Source organism: Gadus morhua, chromosome 23 (genome assembly GCF_902167405.1).
Source record: "Gadus morhua chromosome 23, gadMor3.0, whole genome shotgun sequence".
Taxonomy (NCBI): Eukaryota; Metazoa; Chordata; class Actinopteri; order Gadiformes; family Gadidae; genus Gadus; species Gadus morhua.
The window spans coordinates 16,126,484-16,140,594 of record NC_044070.1 but is presented as its reverse complement, the minus strand read 5'-3'; the positions used below and the strand labels follow the sequence as shown (position 1 = coordinate 16,140,594).

The 14,111-nt window shown below is 45.6% G+C and overlaps 2 protein-coding genes across 13 annotated transcripts in view; both read right to left on the bottom strand.

The window, feature by feature from the left end:
- tnfrsf11a (tumor necrosis factor receptor superfamily, member 11a, NFKB activator) overlaps nt 1-7,715 on the bottom strand; it is a 15,579-nt gene extending 7,864 nt beyond the window's left edge. The window contains exons 1-7 of the mRNA XM_030348685.1: nt 7,296-7,715; nt 3,166-3,247; nt 2,608-2,733; nt 1,928-2,074; nt 1,384-1,474; nt 580-656; nt 1-18 (exon numbers count right to left, since the gene is read on the bottom strand). The exon at nt 1-18 is cut by the window's left edge and continues 90 nt beyond it. Coding sequence (XP_030204545.1) covers nt 1-18; nt 580-656; nt 1,384-1,474; nt 1,928-2,074; nt 2,608-2,733; nt 3,166-3,247; nt 7,296-7,370 — 616 coding nt within the window. The 5' untranslated portion in view covers nt 7,371-7,715. The remainder of the gene's footprint in view (nt 19-579; nt 657-1,383; nt 1,475-1,927; nt 2,075-2,607; nt 2,734-3,165; nt 3,248-7,295) is intronic.
- A 2,647-nt stretch (nt 7,716-10,362) lies between these two features.
- The window catches only part of relch (RAB11 binding and LisH domain, coiled-coil and HEAT repeat containing), a 39,297-nt gene continuing 35,548 nt past the window's right edge, over nt 10,363-14,111 (bottom strand). For 7 of the 12 annotated variants that reach the window (XM_030349641.1, XM_030349648.1, XM_030349644.1 and 4 more), the window contains 2 exons: nt 13,270-13,340; nt 11,686-11,971 (listed from right to left, as the gene is read on the bottom strand). In XM_030349641.1, coding sequence (XP_030205501.1) covers nt 11,851-11,971; nt 13,270-13,340 — 192 coding nt within the window. In that variant the 3' untranslated portion in view covers nt 11,686-11,850. Of the gene's footprint in view, nt 11,972-13,269; nt 13,341-14,111 lie in introns of all 12 variants that reach the window. The other 5 variants (XM_030349640.1, XM_030349650.1, XM_030349652.1 and 2 more) reach the window with 1 other exon arrangement.

Sequence of the window (14,111 nt, the reverse complement as noted above, 5' to 3'; positions counted from 1 at the left end):
CCCAGGAGGTGGCCCCACCTACACACGCACGCACGCACGCACGCACGCACGCACGCACACACACACGCACACACACACACACACACACACACACACACACACACACACACACACACACACACACACACACACACACACACACACACGCACACAGACAAAAAACAATTAATTGTTAATTTTCTGAAATTTCATATGGCATTGGGGACTGATGAAATCAGCGACACCTACCTAATCAAATCTTGGTAATATCATAAACTAACAATGGTTATTATAATAATTATAATAATGATAATAATAATAATAATATAAACATTAAATCTGTTCTAATTCAACAGTTTGCCTCCTGGAAATTGCATGATTTATCTAATTTAAACTCTGGGTTTGGGGGGAATTGTGTGGGGCTAGGATCTCTGTCTCCTGGCTAACCGTCTTCAAGCATTGTAGCATGCAGGAATGATTTAAATATGGGGGCGTTCGAATGCATTCGGCATTTGGTATTTGTTCATGCATTCAATATAGCAGCGAGCGGATGGTTCAAAAGAACCCTATTGAAGGGCTGGTAATGCTTCCCAGTCGTACCCGTGACAAGGGGTCCGCAGACGGCATCGTTCTTGGGGCTGGCCGGCTGCAGCTCACTTCTCCCCAGGCTCTTACAGCTGTGGACGGGGGGGAAGGAGGGGAGGAGAGTTAGAGGGGCTGGTTGTATGGTGGGGTTCCTCGTGGGAATAAGCTGTCAAATGCTGTTTTGTATGCGAGTCCCAGCTTTCATCTGCCTTGGTCCATTGTTTTTATTTATACCACGATCTGTGATACTCTCTCTACTCTCGTGTTTCTACCTCCTTCTCTCCTCTCTCTCTCTCTCTCTCTCTCTCTCTCTCTCTCTCTCTCTCTCTCTCTCTCTCTCTCTCTCTCTCTCTCTCTCTCTCTCTCTCTCTCTCTCTCTCTCTCTCTCTCTCTCTCTCTCTCTCTCTCTCTCTCTCTCTCTCTCTCTCTCGCTCTCTCTCTACTGTATCTCTATGTCTCTTGCCCACAGTTAGCTCCAGTGGTGGAGCTGGGCGTCTATTGTTCCATGGGAAGTGGTGTGTGTGTGTGAGTCACAGCAGCAAGCTGGTGCCCAGGCTGTTTACCGTGTGTGTGTGTGTGTGTGTGCGTGTGTGTGTGGGTGGGTTTATGCGTTTCAGCATGTATTAGTGTGTTAAAGTGTATGTGTTTCTGTGTTTCTGTGTGATTTCTGTGTGTGTTTTTGCATGTTGGCTTGTATGTGTGTGTGTGTGTGTGGGGGGGGGGGGGGGGGAAACTGTGTGTGCATGTGTGTGTGGGTGTGTGTGTGTGTGCGCGCGTGCGTGCGTGCGTGCGTGCGTGCGTGCGTGCGTGTGTTCATACCTCATCCACTGTGTGCATGGTTCCTGGTTCTCGTCGTTTGAAAAGAAGCCTCTCTTACAGGGAGCACAGGCCCTCCGCCCTGTGGTGGACTCTGCAGGAGCATGGACAGCATGTGGGTCAGCCGCCGTGGTCAAGCCATTCCATCATCTCAGTGGTGCTCTAGTGGTCATTTCATGCCACTAGATTGCATCCGCAATTGAATGCAATAGCTTACTGCTGCTATATTGTATAATGTGTATATGTGAGTGTGTCTGAATGTGTGTGTATGCTTGTAATTGTGTGTGTGTGTGTGTGTGTGTGCGTGTTTATGGGTCCTGTCTGTATGTGTGTGTGTGTGTGTGTGTGTGTGTGTGTGTGTGTGTGTGTGTGTGTGTGTGTGTGTGTGTGTGTGTGTGTGTGTGTGTGTGTGTGTGTGTGTGTGTATATGTGTCCTGTCTATATATGTGTCCTGTCTATATATGTGTGTATGTGTGTGTGTGGTTGTGTGTGTGTCTGTATGTGTGTGTGTGTGTGTGTGTGTGCGTGTGTGTGTGTGTGGTCTCACCGAGGTCAGGCTCCAGTCCGTAGCCGGGGCCGCAGGTGGGCACGGCCTCGCAGTACTCACAGTTGATGAGCGAGCACTGCAGGCCGGGCCGGCATCTACACGGCTCCTCAGCCAGCGGGTTCTCAGGCCGCGGCATGAAGCCCTTTCCTGCAGGGTCCAAGGTCAAAGGTCAAATCCAAAACTGCGATTTTTTTATTTTTTTATTAATTCCTTAGAATGAAAATCCCAGAGGTCTGTGTGATGGACGGCAACATGAGCCTCCATGTCCGAATGCTGAGCACAAGAGTGTTTCCTTTGACTGTTAGTGAAGGGGGCGGGTGCCTAGGGACGTGGTATAGCTGCAGTAGCAGTATGCAGACGTATCCCTGTGATTAGTAGTAGGCTAGACATAGGCCTGCCTGATCGGACAGTTGATATCATCGTGTGATAATTCAGCACCAGCAAAATGTAGGACATACGGTCATAACGCTTGCAGAAATTGTTTACTTAACATAAAAGTCTAAAAAATAGGAATACTTATTTTGCACAATTATTATATTTTAGTTCCAGGGCTTTTTAAACACATTTGTATATATATTTATCGCTGAAATTGCCCTTTTTGTGCTTTCTATTTGAGATTTCATGAACACTATTTGATTAAAACAGTAATATTTGCATTATTCAGCGGCAAAGGTACTGACCCTTATCACAGGTACTCAGCGGGAGACATTTCTTCTCCTGGGTCCATCCTGGCTGGTATTCACCTGAACTACACCTCAAACATTTGGTTTCCTTTGAGCCGCTGCACTCAATATTCAATCGGAAACCTGGGAGAGAGGAGAGAGAGAGCGAGAGAGCGAGAGAGCGAGAGAGAGAGAGAGAGAGAGAGAGAGAGAGAGAGAGAGAGAGAGAGAGAGAGAGAGAGAGAGAGAGAGAGACATTTGAATACCCTGCATAAACTGTCGACTACAGCAAAACTAAAGGAAGACGGAAAAGAGGAAGAAACGTGCTTAATTTAGAGCCTGTGGGTGGGTCTTTGTGTGTGAAAATCAGGTTTCCGCTTTTCTTCTCAATATAGGATATGTTGCATGTATTACCTTCCATTCAGACAACCAACCAGAAATAATAACTATGGAGTCACGTGTGTGTGTGTGTGTGTGTGTGTGTGTGTGTGTGTGGGTGTGTGTGTGTGTGTGTGTGTGTGTGTGTGTGTGTGTGTGTGTGTGTGTGTGTGTGTGTGTGTGTGTGTGTGTGTTTACCTGGTCCACACAGGTCACAACACTTCGATCCTTTGATTTGGTACTGGTTAAGCCCACACTGGATGGATTTAGCGAAGGTTTTCTGATCAAAGAGAAAAAATATTTGTATTAAATTGTTACCATCGTATGGAATCACTTTGAATGTTCGGGTGATTTGAATTGTAAAACTAAAAGTACAGAATAAAATACATATAAGACTTAAGAATTTTATCGTTTCCCCTCCGTCAGTTTCTCGTATGAACAAGGAGAAAATAGGGAATAGAGAAAATGGAAACCAAAAAAAGCTGCCAAAGCAAGCAGATTTTCTGAAAACAGTGAGAGGCATTTCACCACAGTAGAGTTCACTCTTCACCAGAAACCTTAACCTCGGATACCAAGAACGTAGAGAAAGTTCATTCCACTCAATTGGTGGGTTTTGATAAGAAACTGTGGTTGTTTATTTCCTCTTCAATGTCATCCATCAATTACACTTTCAAAGTGATTCCTGGCTGCTTCAAGCACTCTGACTGCCCTATGTTTTAATGGGGGCTATAGAAATAAACTTGCCCTGCAGTGTTTTGTTTGACAAATAAAACTTAAAAACCAATGAATATAAGTAGATAAACACCAGCCAACCTGTCTTGCAAACCACTTGTCATATGCATGATTTTACAATCAGGGTGTCACCAGAGAAAACATGTCCCGAAAAAAAAGAAGCTTTACTGGCCCCCAGCTACTTAAATATAGAAACACACTAAACATATCAATTTCTTCACTTTTACAGTACTTTAAATCTCCTCAATTTTCAACGGGCCTGCATAACACCATTTATTTTATTAACCATGGACCCTGGCAAAATTACGCATATTTTACAATTCACTGTTGCCTAATACCACACTCTCTATTGTGATATTAGAGAAGCAAAGAAGCCTCTGTGCTTCTTTGCGCCCCAGGTTTTCTTTGCTGTCAACACTCTTCTCCTCCGTGCTATGTATTTATAATCATCACTCCTCTTCCTCAATGGCAACAGCTTTCTGTTGTCCTCTGGCTGTTTAGTCTGGGTCACTGTTGCCTGGAGGCTAGGTCCAGCCTGCCCGTGGCAACAGGAGACTGTAGGGCCCCGGAGTGACCAATAAGTAGCGATGTCAGGCCTCTCTCGCATCGCGCATCGCTCTGTGGTCTGCTTCCCTCCCTTCGGTTTCCGACCACAGGGTCCCATGCCACGCAGAGCGTCTCATAACTGGGGACTTAACGAGGAACACGTGGGCCAAGCCAACACACACACACACACACACACACACACACACACACACACACACACACACACACACACACACACACACACACACACACACACACACACACACAAACACACACACACACACACACACACACACAGGAAGCGGGACGGTTGGGTCCCAACGGGGGCTACTTAAAGATTGCTCCTGATGGTTTGGTATTTATGTATTAGTAAAATATGTTTTGGGGGAGGGAGGGACAGACAGACAGACAGACCGATTGATACACCGACATACAAATCGATACATAGACAGACAGACCAACAGGTACACATCAGACAGACAGACAGACAGACAGACAGACAGACAGACAGACAGACAGACAGACAGACAGACAGACAGACAGACAGACAGACAGACAGATCGATACAGATAGATAAATGGATTGGGGGATAGATGGATGGATACATAGATTGATAGATAGATTGTTAGATAGATTGACAGATGGATAGTAAAAGACGCAAGTCAGAGCTGTGAAAGAGTTGCGGTCCATCCAGCGACTGCGCTAAAGGTTGCTGGAAGCCAAAGGAATGCTAGGACTCATACTTTGTGCGACCGCCACATCTAAACATTGGGTTGTAATTACACAAGGCAGTTTTCTCACAGTACACAAATATCTATACATATATATAGAGACAGAGATGTAAAGCAAAATAGCTGATCCACCCTGAATGATTACAGGTTATGATAGAGTCAAGGGACTTTAACAACTAATTTGATCTATATGCAGATTACTGCTGTGTGAGTGCACGTGCGTGTTTATGCATGCTTGGTTAAATAGATGTTGTCAAGGAAATACAGAGAGAAGAAAGTCAGATAACTGAAACAGATAGGAGAATGGATCTGTGGTAAATGGCCAGGTAAAGAAAGAAGGAGAAAGTTCACATGCACTCCTGTTTTTGTTTCTTCAGAGTAAGAGTAGTGTGACGCATTCCATTTGTTTTAGAATTTGCATAACTGCTACAGCAGCCAATGGGATTCAGCCAAAATAGGTGCAACTTAGCCTCGGTGCCCTAGGCGATGAGGTCCGGGCTCCATAATGAAATACTGTTAGCAAGAACGTTGCGCAACACGCAGGTCTTTGTCTATCACCTCTGATTCATTACTACTCAAAGCCGCAAAGAAATCCCTCTGCCACAAATTGGTCTTTGCAGTACTAAATGTTTTGCATGTGAAAGATGTCTAAGGTTTATCTGAATTAGAATTTATTTATTTGAACGGAGACAATGTACATAGCCTACAAGGTTAACCTCGCCTCTGCGGGGAAGATGGAATTTACCAGGTTTAATTAAAATTTTCCTTTTTGTTAATTTTGTGTATCTCTGTATCACAATGTTTCCCCTGAAGTATTTCAGTGAAAATCGACCTGCTTACCTGTCGGTTTGTTTCTCAGTGTGCAGACTAAGGAAGACAGAACATGAACGCATGAAAAGCCATGGGTAGCACCGGGAGCATGTGAGAGTATGGACAGGGAGGAGGATGGAGTTTAGTGAGCCCGTGGTGAGGTATTGTGTGAACAGCATGGCAAATTAAGAACGAGCATCAGAAATCATAGTTGAAAATGGCATGTTGATTGATGCCAATCGAAAGCACCCCCCCCCCCCCACACACACACACACACACACACACACACACACACACACACACACACACACACACACACGTCATGCATAAAGTAGGGTAATGAATTTTATGCATGGACCATCTTGAAGTAATTTTTTGTTGCTCAATGACCCAAAAGCAACAAGTTTAAAAAGGAATTTGGAATGTGCTGCTGAGAACGTTCTCCAGCCATGGACAGCAAGAGGGGAATTCTATGGAGGTGGTGGTGGTGGTGGTGGGGGGTGGGGGGGGGGGGGGGGGGGGGGCTGTGAGTCAGCCGTTGGAAGACCAATGGCTCGTCCAAAATGGAGCGAAGACTTTGCATTGTCACCAGAAATTACTATCAGTTGTGCTTAATCGGATTCACCACTGTCCCTGAAATTATCAAATGAAATAGTTCGGAAATGAAAAACAAACAAAACCGCAACGTGTGTTCTAAACAGAGTGGCCCCAGTAGCGCGTTGTCTAACGACATCACAGCCCCTACACTACAGTGTAGTTGCATCGTTATAGTTGGTGCCCAGCAGTCGCACCACCAGAGCCACATCCTGACAACTGAACCACCTGGTCCCAATTAAGGGCCCCCACACAACAACACGTCCAGCAGCACAAAGTGTGGCGCGTCAAGAGGTGATGCGTGGTTGGTTGGAGCGTCATCCCAGCCAAATATTATACCCCCGCATCAACAAAAGATTATATTTGGCTAAGAGACTGTTATTTTGTACAAAATACATATTGTGTTGCACTTTTTTTTTTAGGATAAGGCCCATTGACTTTGTTATATTCAAAAGTGATGGTCTTCCCCCGAGCCCCACATCATGATGTTAAGGTAGCCAAGCAATCCTCAAGCGCTTCTGCGGGGTTCACAACGGGGCGAGCGAGATAGATGGAGAGATTGGACGTGACTGGAAACAACACATTTGTTTCCAGTCAGGGCTTCATAAAAAAAGAACACCTTATGTAGTTCATAACTGTAACACACACACCCCCACACACACACACACACCCCCCCCCCCCCCCCCCCCCCACACACACACACACACACACACACACACACACACACACACACACACGCACGCACGCACGCACGCACGCGAGCTGTCAATCAAAGGCGATCCAATAAATCGCGAATCCATCAATTCAGCATCACTTTCCCTGTTAGCTTATAACCTGATAATACACAGACAATACCAAAGTAAAATAATAATGAGGTTCGGGTCGACAATTGAACGAACACAAACATAAAATTACCTGTGCGTAAAGGGCCAACACGAACAAGGTGATCCAACCCTGAAATATCCAACTGGTGGTAAAGTTCAATCGCATCGCTGCTGTTAAAGTGGAGGTCGGGTCAACCTTCTACGACCAACTATCTCCCGCCAGTATTTCTTCTTCTACTAGGCTATTTCGCCAATGAAACTCCTGGAAACTCCTTTTTTAATAAAGGTGAGCTTCAGACGAATCGTGCGCCAGCAGCAGCAGAAGCAGCAGGAGGAGCGGTCACTCTGGCTGGGTCTTGGCACCGTCCAAATGGCATCACTCGCTCCCTCATTCCCAGACAATCACTGACTCTGCGCTCCGCGTTCACCCACGCTTTGTGGCAGGGGCCTGCATGCATATGCTTGTAAAATCTCCACGAGAGACAGAGAGAGAGGAAGAGAGAGAGGAAGACTCCTCCCATGCTGTACTGTGTGTAAAAAAAAAGAAAGAAAAAAAGTCATCAATCCATTTTTCTTTTCCTGGACAGCTGCTTTGTGTGTGTGTGTGTGTGTGTGTGTGTGTGTGTGTGTGTGTGTGTGTGTGTGTGTGTGTGTGTGTGTGTGTGTGTGTGTGTGTGTGTGTGTGTGTGTGTGTGTGTGCGTGCGTGCGTGTGTGTGTGTGGGTAAGTGCGTGGGTACATACGCCCGTAGATTGAATACACGGGTAAGATAAGATGTGAGTAAAGTGAATAAATGTGTGTTTAGGATAATCTCACGCAGTTGGTGCATAGCCCGTGTTATATGCATAATGGATTTTATGGTATTTTAATAAGCGGTTCCTTCAATCTCTATCTCCAATCCACCACATAGTCACACTTCCTAAAATCCTACATTCTTTAGATAATTCGATTAGATGAACGACGTTCGTTTTTTTTAATATATCCCTATCTGCTATAAACTTCATTTCACTTCATTGGTCTACTTTCCATCCTGGAAATGTAAACACTGGTACGCTCCACACCGTGCATCCCCATCACAATAAAAACGGTGTGCGGTGTGTGTTCCTGGTGCGGTGTGGGTTCATGCACTGTTCCGTGTTGGAATCAAGGAACAGTGCAGGCTACCGAACAAAAACAAGGAATTAGCTCCAGGAAATAACCGATCTTCTTTCCTCATAAGCCCTATGGCGCTCAGAATTTGCACAGCCCATTACGCGCCAGCGTGGTCGTTCGTGTGTGTGTGTGCGCGCACGCCCGTGCGTGCATGCGTGCGTGTGAACGGGTCTTGATGGTAGGAATTAAAAAGCAATATTTTTCACAAGATGACAGTTATGCAAATATGAAATTCCACGCAGTGTGGGTGCGTATATGCAGGGGGAGGGGGGGGGGGGGGGGCATGGGTTTTAAGTCAGAATCCAAATGGGAGAGTAGGATAGACCAGAGCGTTCAAATGTTTGTTTTTATGCACTCATGTGAAAACTTTCCCTTCAGGTGCCTGGCCGGCCTTAATCTGATTGGATAATAAAGTGTTTGCATAGGTAGTAGGCATTTCAGCATAAAGGCTCCAGCACAACATATATTAGGTACTACTACAAAATCTTCTTTTCCAATCGTGATGTAGGTTTGGTTTGGTTTGTTGTTGAGAATCCCCTGCAAAGGGTGATTCCAGATTTTTGTTACCCCAGGCCCACACACAGACACACACATGCAAGTGTGAAATAAACTCTAAAGGCACCAGCATTTGTAAAAGCACCCACACGTTTATAAACCTGCTAGAGAAGAACCTTTAAGGACTGCAACTTTTTCCGGTCAAGTTAGGCTCTTAGTGGCGGACTGGAAAGCAGAGGAATCTGCCAGCTCATCTTTTATTTGCCCTTGGCCCCCCTCCAGCTCGGACAGAATCCCAGCTGGCCCGGCCCGGTTTGGGGTCATCATAGCCATATATCTAACATGGGTCAGGCTGACTGTGATGACTCTCCAGTGGCTGTATGAAGAGCAGGGGTGAAGAAATATTAAAGGTCACCAACTGCATGACATGGGGTCCCACCAGCGAGCATAACGCCAACGATGCTTCATGTATGATGAACAGTCTCGCAGCCTTGATTAATCATCAGGTCGCAGTGTTGGCTCGGATCTGATTTCTCCGCTGTAGCCTTGGAAACGGTCAACAATCTGTGACTCACTCCTGTTTTCTTAGGACTAATACTACCCATTGACGGCCTCCCTGGGCACACTTCGGTGTTCACACACAAACGCACGCACACAACAAGCGCACACACACACACACGCTTCTAATGCACACTCAAATGCATTCAGTGATACTGCCGTGACTTGAAAGACCCCATTCATCACATTGGGTCTGGCGAGAGTTAAAAGCAATTTTGTTGTTCAGATACATTGTGGAAAACATTTAACTCCTAATGCAAACCACCCACATCAGTTCCCCGCCAAACAACATCGCGCCAATAGACCCATAAAGATATGCACCGGGAAGGAGACACACACGCCTTCAAATGTGTCTTGAGGCATATTCATTATTTGTTCACCTGCAGTTATCAGTGGCAATGGTTAAAGATTAGCTTGGATATGCAAATTATTAAGTGTTGATAGTTAACGCTCTTGGTACTACAACGGCAAAACCTGTATTCTACACTTGGGCTGATATTAACAGTCGTTAATGGGTTGGCGGGTTTACGAACCTCATTTGATTGGACAATTTCTTTTAAATGTATTGCTATCTGCGAAATTGCATATTTCCTCCAGTGGACACCTTTTTACAACCGAACAACTTTTGAGCGGGGAATTTTCTGGACTTTGGTTCCTTGCCCTGGAACAGACAGACAGACAGACGATGAGGCACATCAAAGTCTTTGAGAATAGGGTGTGTTTGTGTGTGTGTGTGTGTTTGACAATAGTTTTCTTTTACTGCCCTGGGACACCTGTCCACACTTTGAGCCATAAACTCAGGGATCAGAACCCAGGTCACCTTTCATCTCTGCCGTCGAGCGAGGAGCCCGGCCACACTGTACATCCCTGTAGACGAATATCTACGTATATGTATATGAATATGTAACGCACAAGGCACACACTCCGCCAGGAGAATCAGCGCAGACACGTCTCTTAAGTACACAACGGATCGCCATCATTTATTAAGCCATGACACCAAATTTCTAATGTACAGTAATATCGAGAGCATCCTTGGAAATTCAGTGTATGATACAGTTATTTACGGTTTTGTCTTAAGAGCATATCCAAAAAAACAAAAACAAAGAACTGAAATTTGATCAATTAAAAAAATTAAATAAACCAACAAAAATCGATCTTCAGAGACACAGCAAGACATTCAAGAGGCAAAAAAAAAGAAAGAAAAAAAAAAGAAAATCAGATTAGTGTTCGCAATGCATCGCACCCACATTGTCAAAATACGCTGAGTATAGGATGGGTGGTGCAGTCACTGCTTATGTATACGACTCCCGACATAAAACCAAAACAAAAGGAATCATTAAAACCAAACGAGTGCAAATTTCTTTGGAGATTGGAATAAAGTATACGTTTCTTTTTTTTCTTCATTTATTAAGACATAAATAAGTTATAAAATAGAAACTCAAACCAAAAGACCAGAGATCGACTTAAAGGCAAGACAGCATATATGTATATATATATATATATATATATATATATAATTTTTTTTACTTCAAGTAGCAATACCCCTTGTAGAGGATCTGCTGTTTTCAGGCTGAAATTGTTCCAACACAACTCCCCACTCCCGACCCACATCCAATAGGAATGAACGTGGGCGTGGTTCAGCAGGAACACTCCAATCCAAAATGGCGCCCCATTAGACATTGCAAATTAAAGGAGTTCCGGGTTGTTGTTTGTTTTCTAATCCAGTATCATTAACCAAATAGTCCTGGTTCCCTGCGCTGAAGACGAGGGACCAGACCGGAAATCCAGAGCTGATGCATGCGTTGACGAATCTTATTCAAATGGGGTTTGATTTCGTTCGGTGTGTGAAGCGCCTGGGAATACCAGCCCCCTTGTTGTCGTCACCGTGGGCGACGCTCAACACTGTGAACACTCCCTCCCCCGCACTGCCACCGCCTCCCCCGCCTCCCCCGCCTCCCCCGCCTCCCCCACGCACAGTTTCACTTCACTTAACCGTGGGCATAACCCGTCACTCTCACTCTCTCTCTCTCGTCCAAATGTTTGGGAATTCCGCTAGAGAAGTGGAGCGGAGGTAATAGTGTCGGCCCAAAGAAAACACCCTACGTAATTAGGTTCAACGAGGAATCCCCGTCAAGGTAACCACCGCTGGAGAGGACCGGCTCAAATGTCAATGTCATTCAGGTGAAACTCAAAATGTCTCTCGGTGTATACACATAAACACACACACGCGCACACGCACACACACACACACACACGGTTGTCTTGCTTTGCCTGTTTTCTTATCGGGAAGTTGAACCAATGTAGAATTTGTTTTCGAGTTGGGTGTTTATCATTGGACTGGTGTGTGTGTGTGTGTGTGTATGGGTACGTGTGTGCGTGTGTATGTGTGTGCCTGTGCCTGTGTGTGTGTGTGTCTTTGTCTGTGTATGCGTGGTCACAGGATCACTTCTTCCTCTGGAAGACGTTGGCCAGCATGGCGCCGGAGGTGGTCAGCTGACCCATCTTGCTCAGGAACTTGGTCTTGGCGTCCTCGCCCACGAGGCTGGACGCGATGGACAGCGAGCTACGGGGGGGGGGGAACAACAAAGACAACGTGATATGAGGCGAGTGCTTCGTCACAGTAAGACCGCTATCAGCAGCAGAAGTTGCTGTGGCATTCGTTTCGCCTCGGAATGCCTTGACCTGATTCACTTGAGGTGGGGCCCGGGCCCGCTTTAACATACAAACAGTTAGTGCACTTCCTCTTTTGACGCTGGCTGGGGTTCAGTGTGTGTGTGTGTGTGTGTGTGTGTGTGTGTGTGTGTGTGTGTGTGTGTGTGTGTGTGTGTCTGTGTCTGTGTGTGTGTGTGTGTGTGTGCGTGTGTGTGTGTGTCTGTGTCTGTGTGTTTGTGTGGCTATGTATTCGTGTCTGTGTTTGTGTGTCTGTGGTTGTGTGTCTGTTTCTGTGTGTGTGTGTGTGTGTGTGTGTGTTTGCGTGGCTATGTTTGTGTGTGTGTGTCTGTTGCTGTGAATGTGTTGCTGTGTGTATGGATGTGTGCATGTGTATGAGTGTGTGTGTGTTTTTTACAGACCTCCAACAGACCAATGCCAGAGTTCCCAGCCAATAGAACCAAACTTGGTGTTTTTCTGTTGTTGTATTTTAAATAGATTCACGTCAGGGTGTTCATGCCTTATGGGGCAAACGTAACAATTCTCCAGAGCATTTCAGATGCTGACCCCTTCAGGTGGTACACGATCAGGGTTTAAAAAAAGTCTTAAGGATTACAATAGAATATTTGTGCAAATGGCAGGCAACAACAGTTGGTTCATATTAGCGGTTTGGGGGAAATAAAAACAATATAAAGGTACTAATGAAAATCATGTTTGTTATTAATCACGGTGATTAAAACTTCTGAGAAACCCGAGTTCATAAAAGTTATTTATAGGACACATCGCCCCCCCCACACACACAGTGAATTCAAACACGCGCACGCACGCACACACACACACACAAACACACACACAGATGTTCACAAGATGGGGGGAATATCTTCTCAAAGTCAAGCAGAGGGCCACATTAAGGCCATGTCTGCTAACTCCCTCATTACGGTTGCCAAACCGACTCCCCTCTATATTTCTCAAAGGCATCTCTCTTTTTCTTCTTCTCTCTCCCTCTCTCTCTCCCTCCTTCAGTCCATTTTCCCTTTCATTCTGAATCCTTTGCTCTCTCGTTAAATGCCGCCTCATCTTGATGACCTGCAACAACTTCAACCACATCCTTTTCTTTTGCTCTTCACATTTTAGTATTCTTTCTAATGCTTCAATCAACAACTCATAAGGGCGGGGTCAACGACGTGACGAAGGGGGGGGGGGGGGACTCACCCTTGTGCGTCTCCGATGCTCCGGTTCTCGATCTTGATCTCGCACTCCCTGATCATGGAGCTCAGGATGACCTGGACAGAGAGGAGCATTCAGAAATAAGAAACGTTTACTGGACCAGTCTTCCATGCAGGGAATCGTTTCATATTCTCAACACGTCCCCAAATACAAGGCTGGTTCTTATGCACCACATCGTGTGTAACCACGCTTGACATGTTTGTTCTGTAAATATTGGTGGAGGCCCCTCCAGTAAAAGGCGTGAAGGTGGGTTTTTAAACTCCTGGGCCGTGGTGAAACCCCAAAGGGACATTTCTGTCCCACTTTTCGTTTCATTGGACCAGGGCCAGATTTAATTTATTCTCGTTAACGGAATTGAATGTTGAACTGTGTAGGTCTGAGTGACCTGAAGTCGTTTGCATTGGTGAACTTGCCACTACACCCAGACGTTCCTGAGAGAATGGGTGTTCAGACAGGAAGTGGAAAGTATGGGAATCAGCTGACTTTGAGTTTCTTTTGAGAATGAGACTATCGCACACAAATAGATGCGGAAAATATATAGATAGACTGAGTGCGTATGTGTGAGTGTGGATGAGTGAGTGAGAGACAATGAAAGTTTGTCGGCCCATTCACACTTTAAGTGTATACAGTTAAGATGCCTCGTAGGATGCCTCGACAAAAAAAGGGATTGTGGGGAATTATATTTAGCATACAACCTCAGGTTGGGGAACCTGGGATGCTACAAGGCGTATTGCCGGTACGTCTTCAGAACTTTAAAGGGTCTAGTGTCCAGAGTTTTGTGGCAGAATGCTAGGGTGCATGACAGTGAGTGTGTGGACAGACAGACG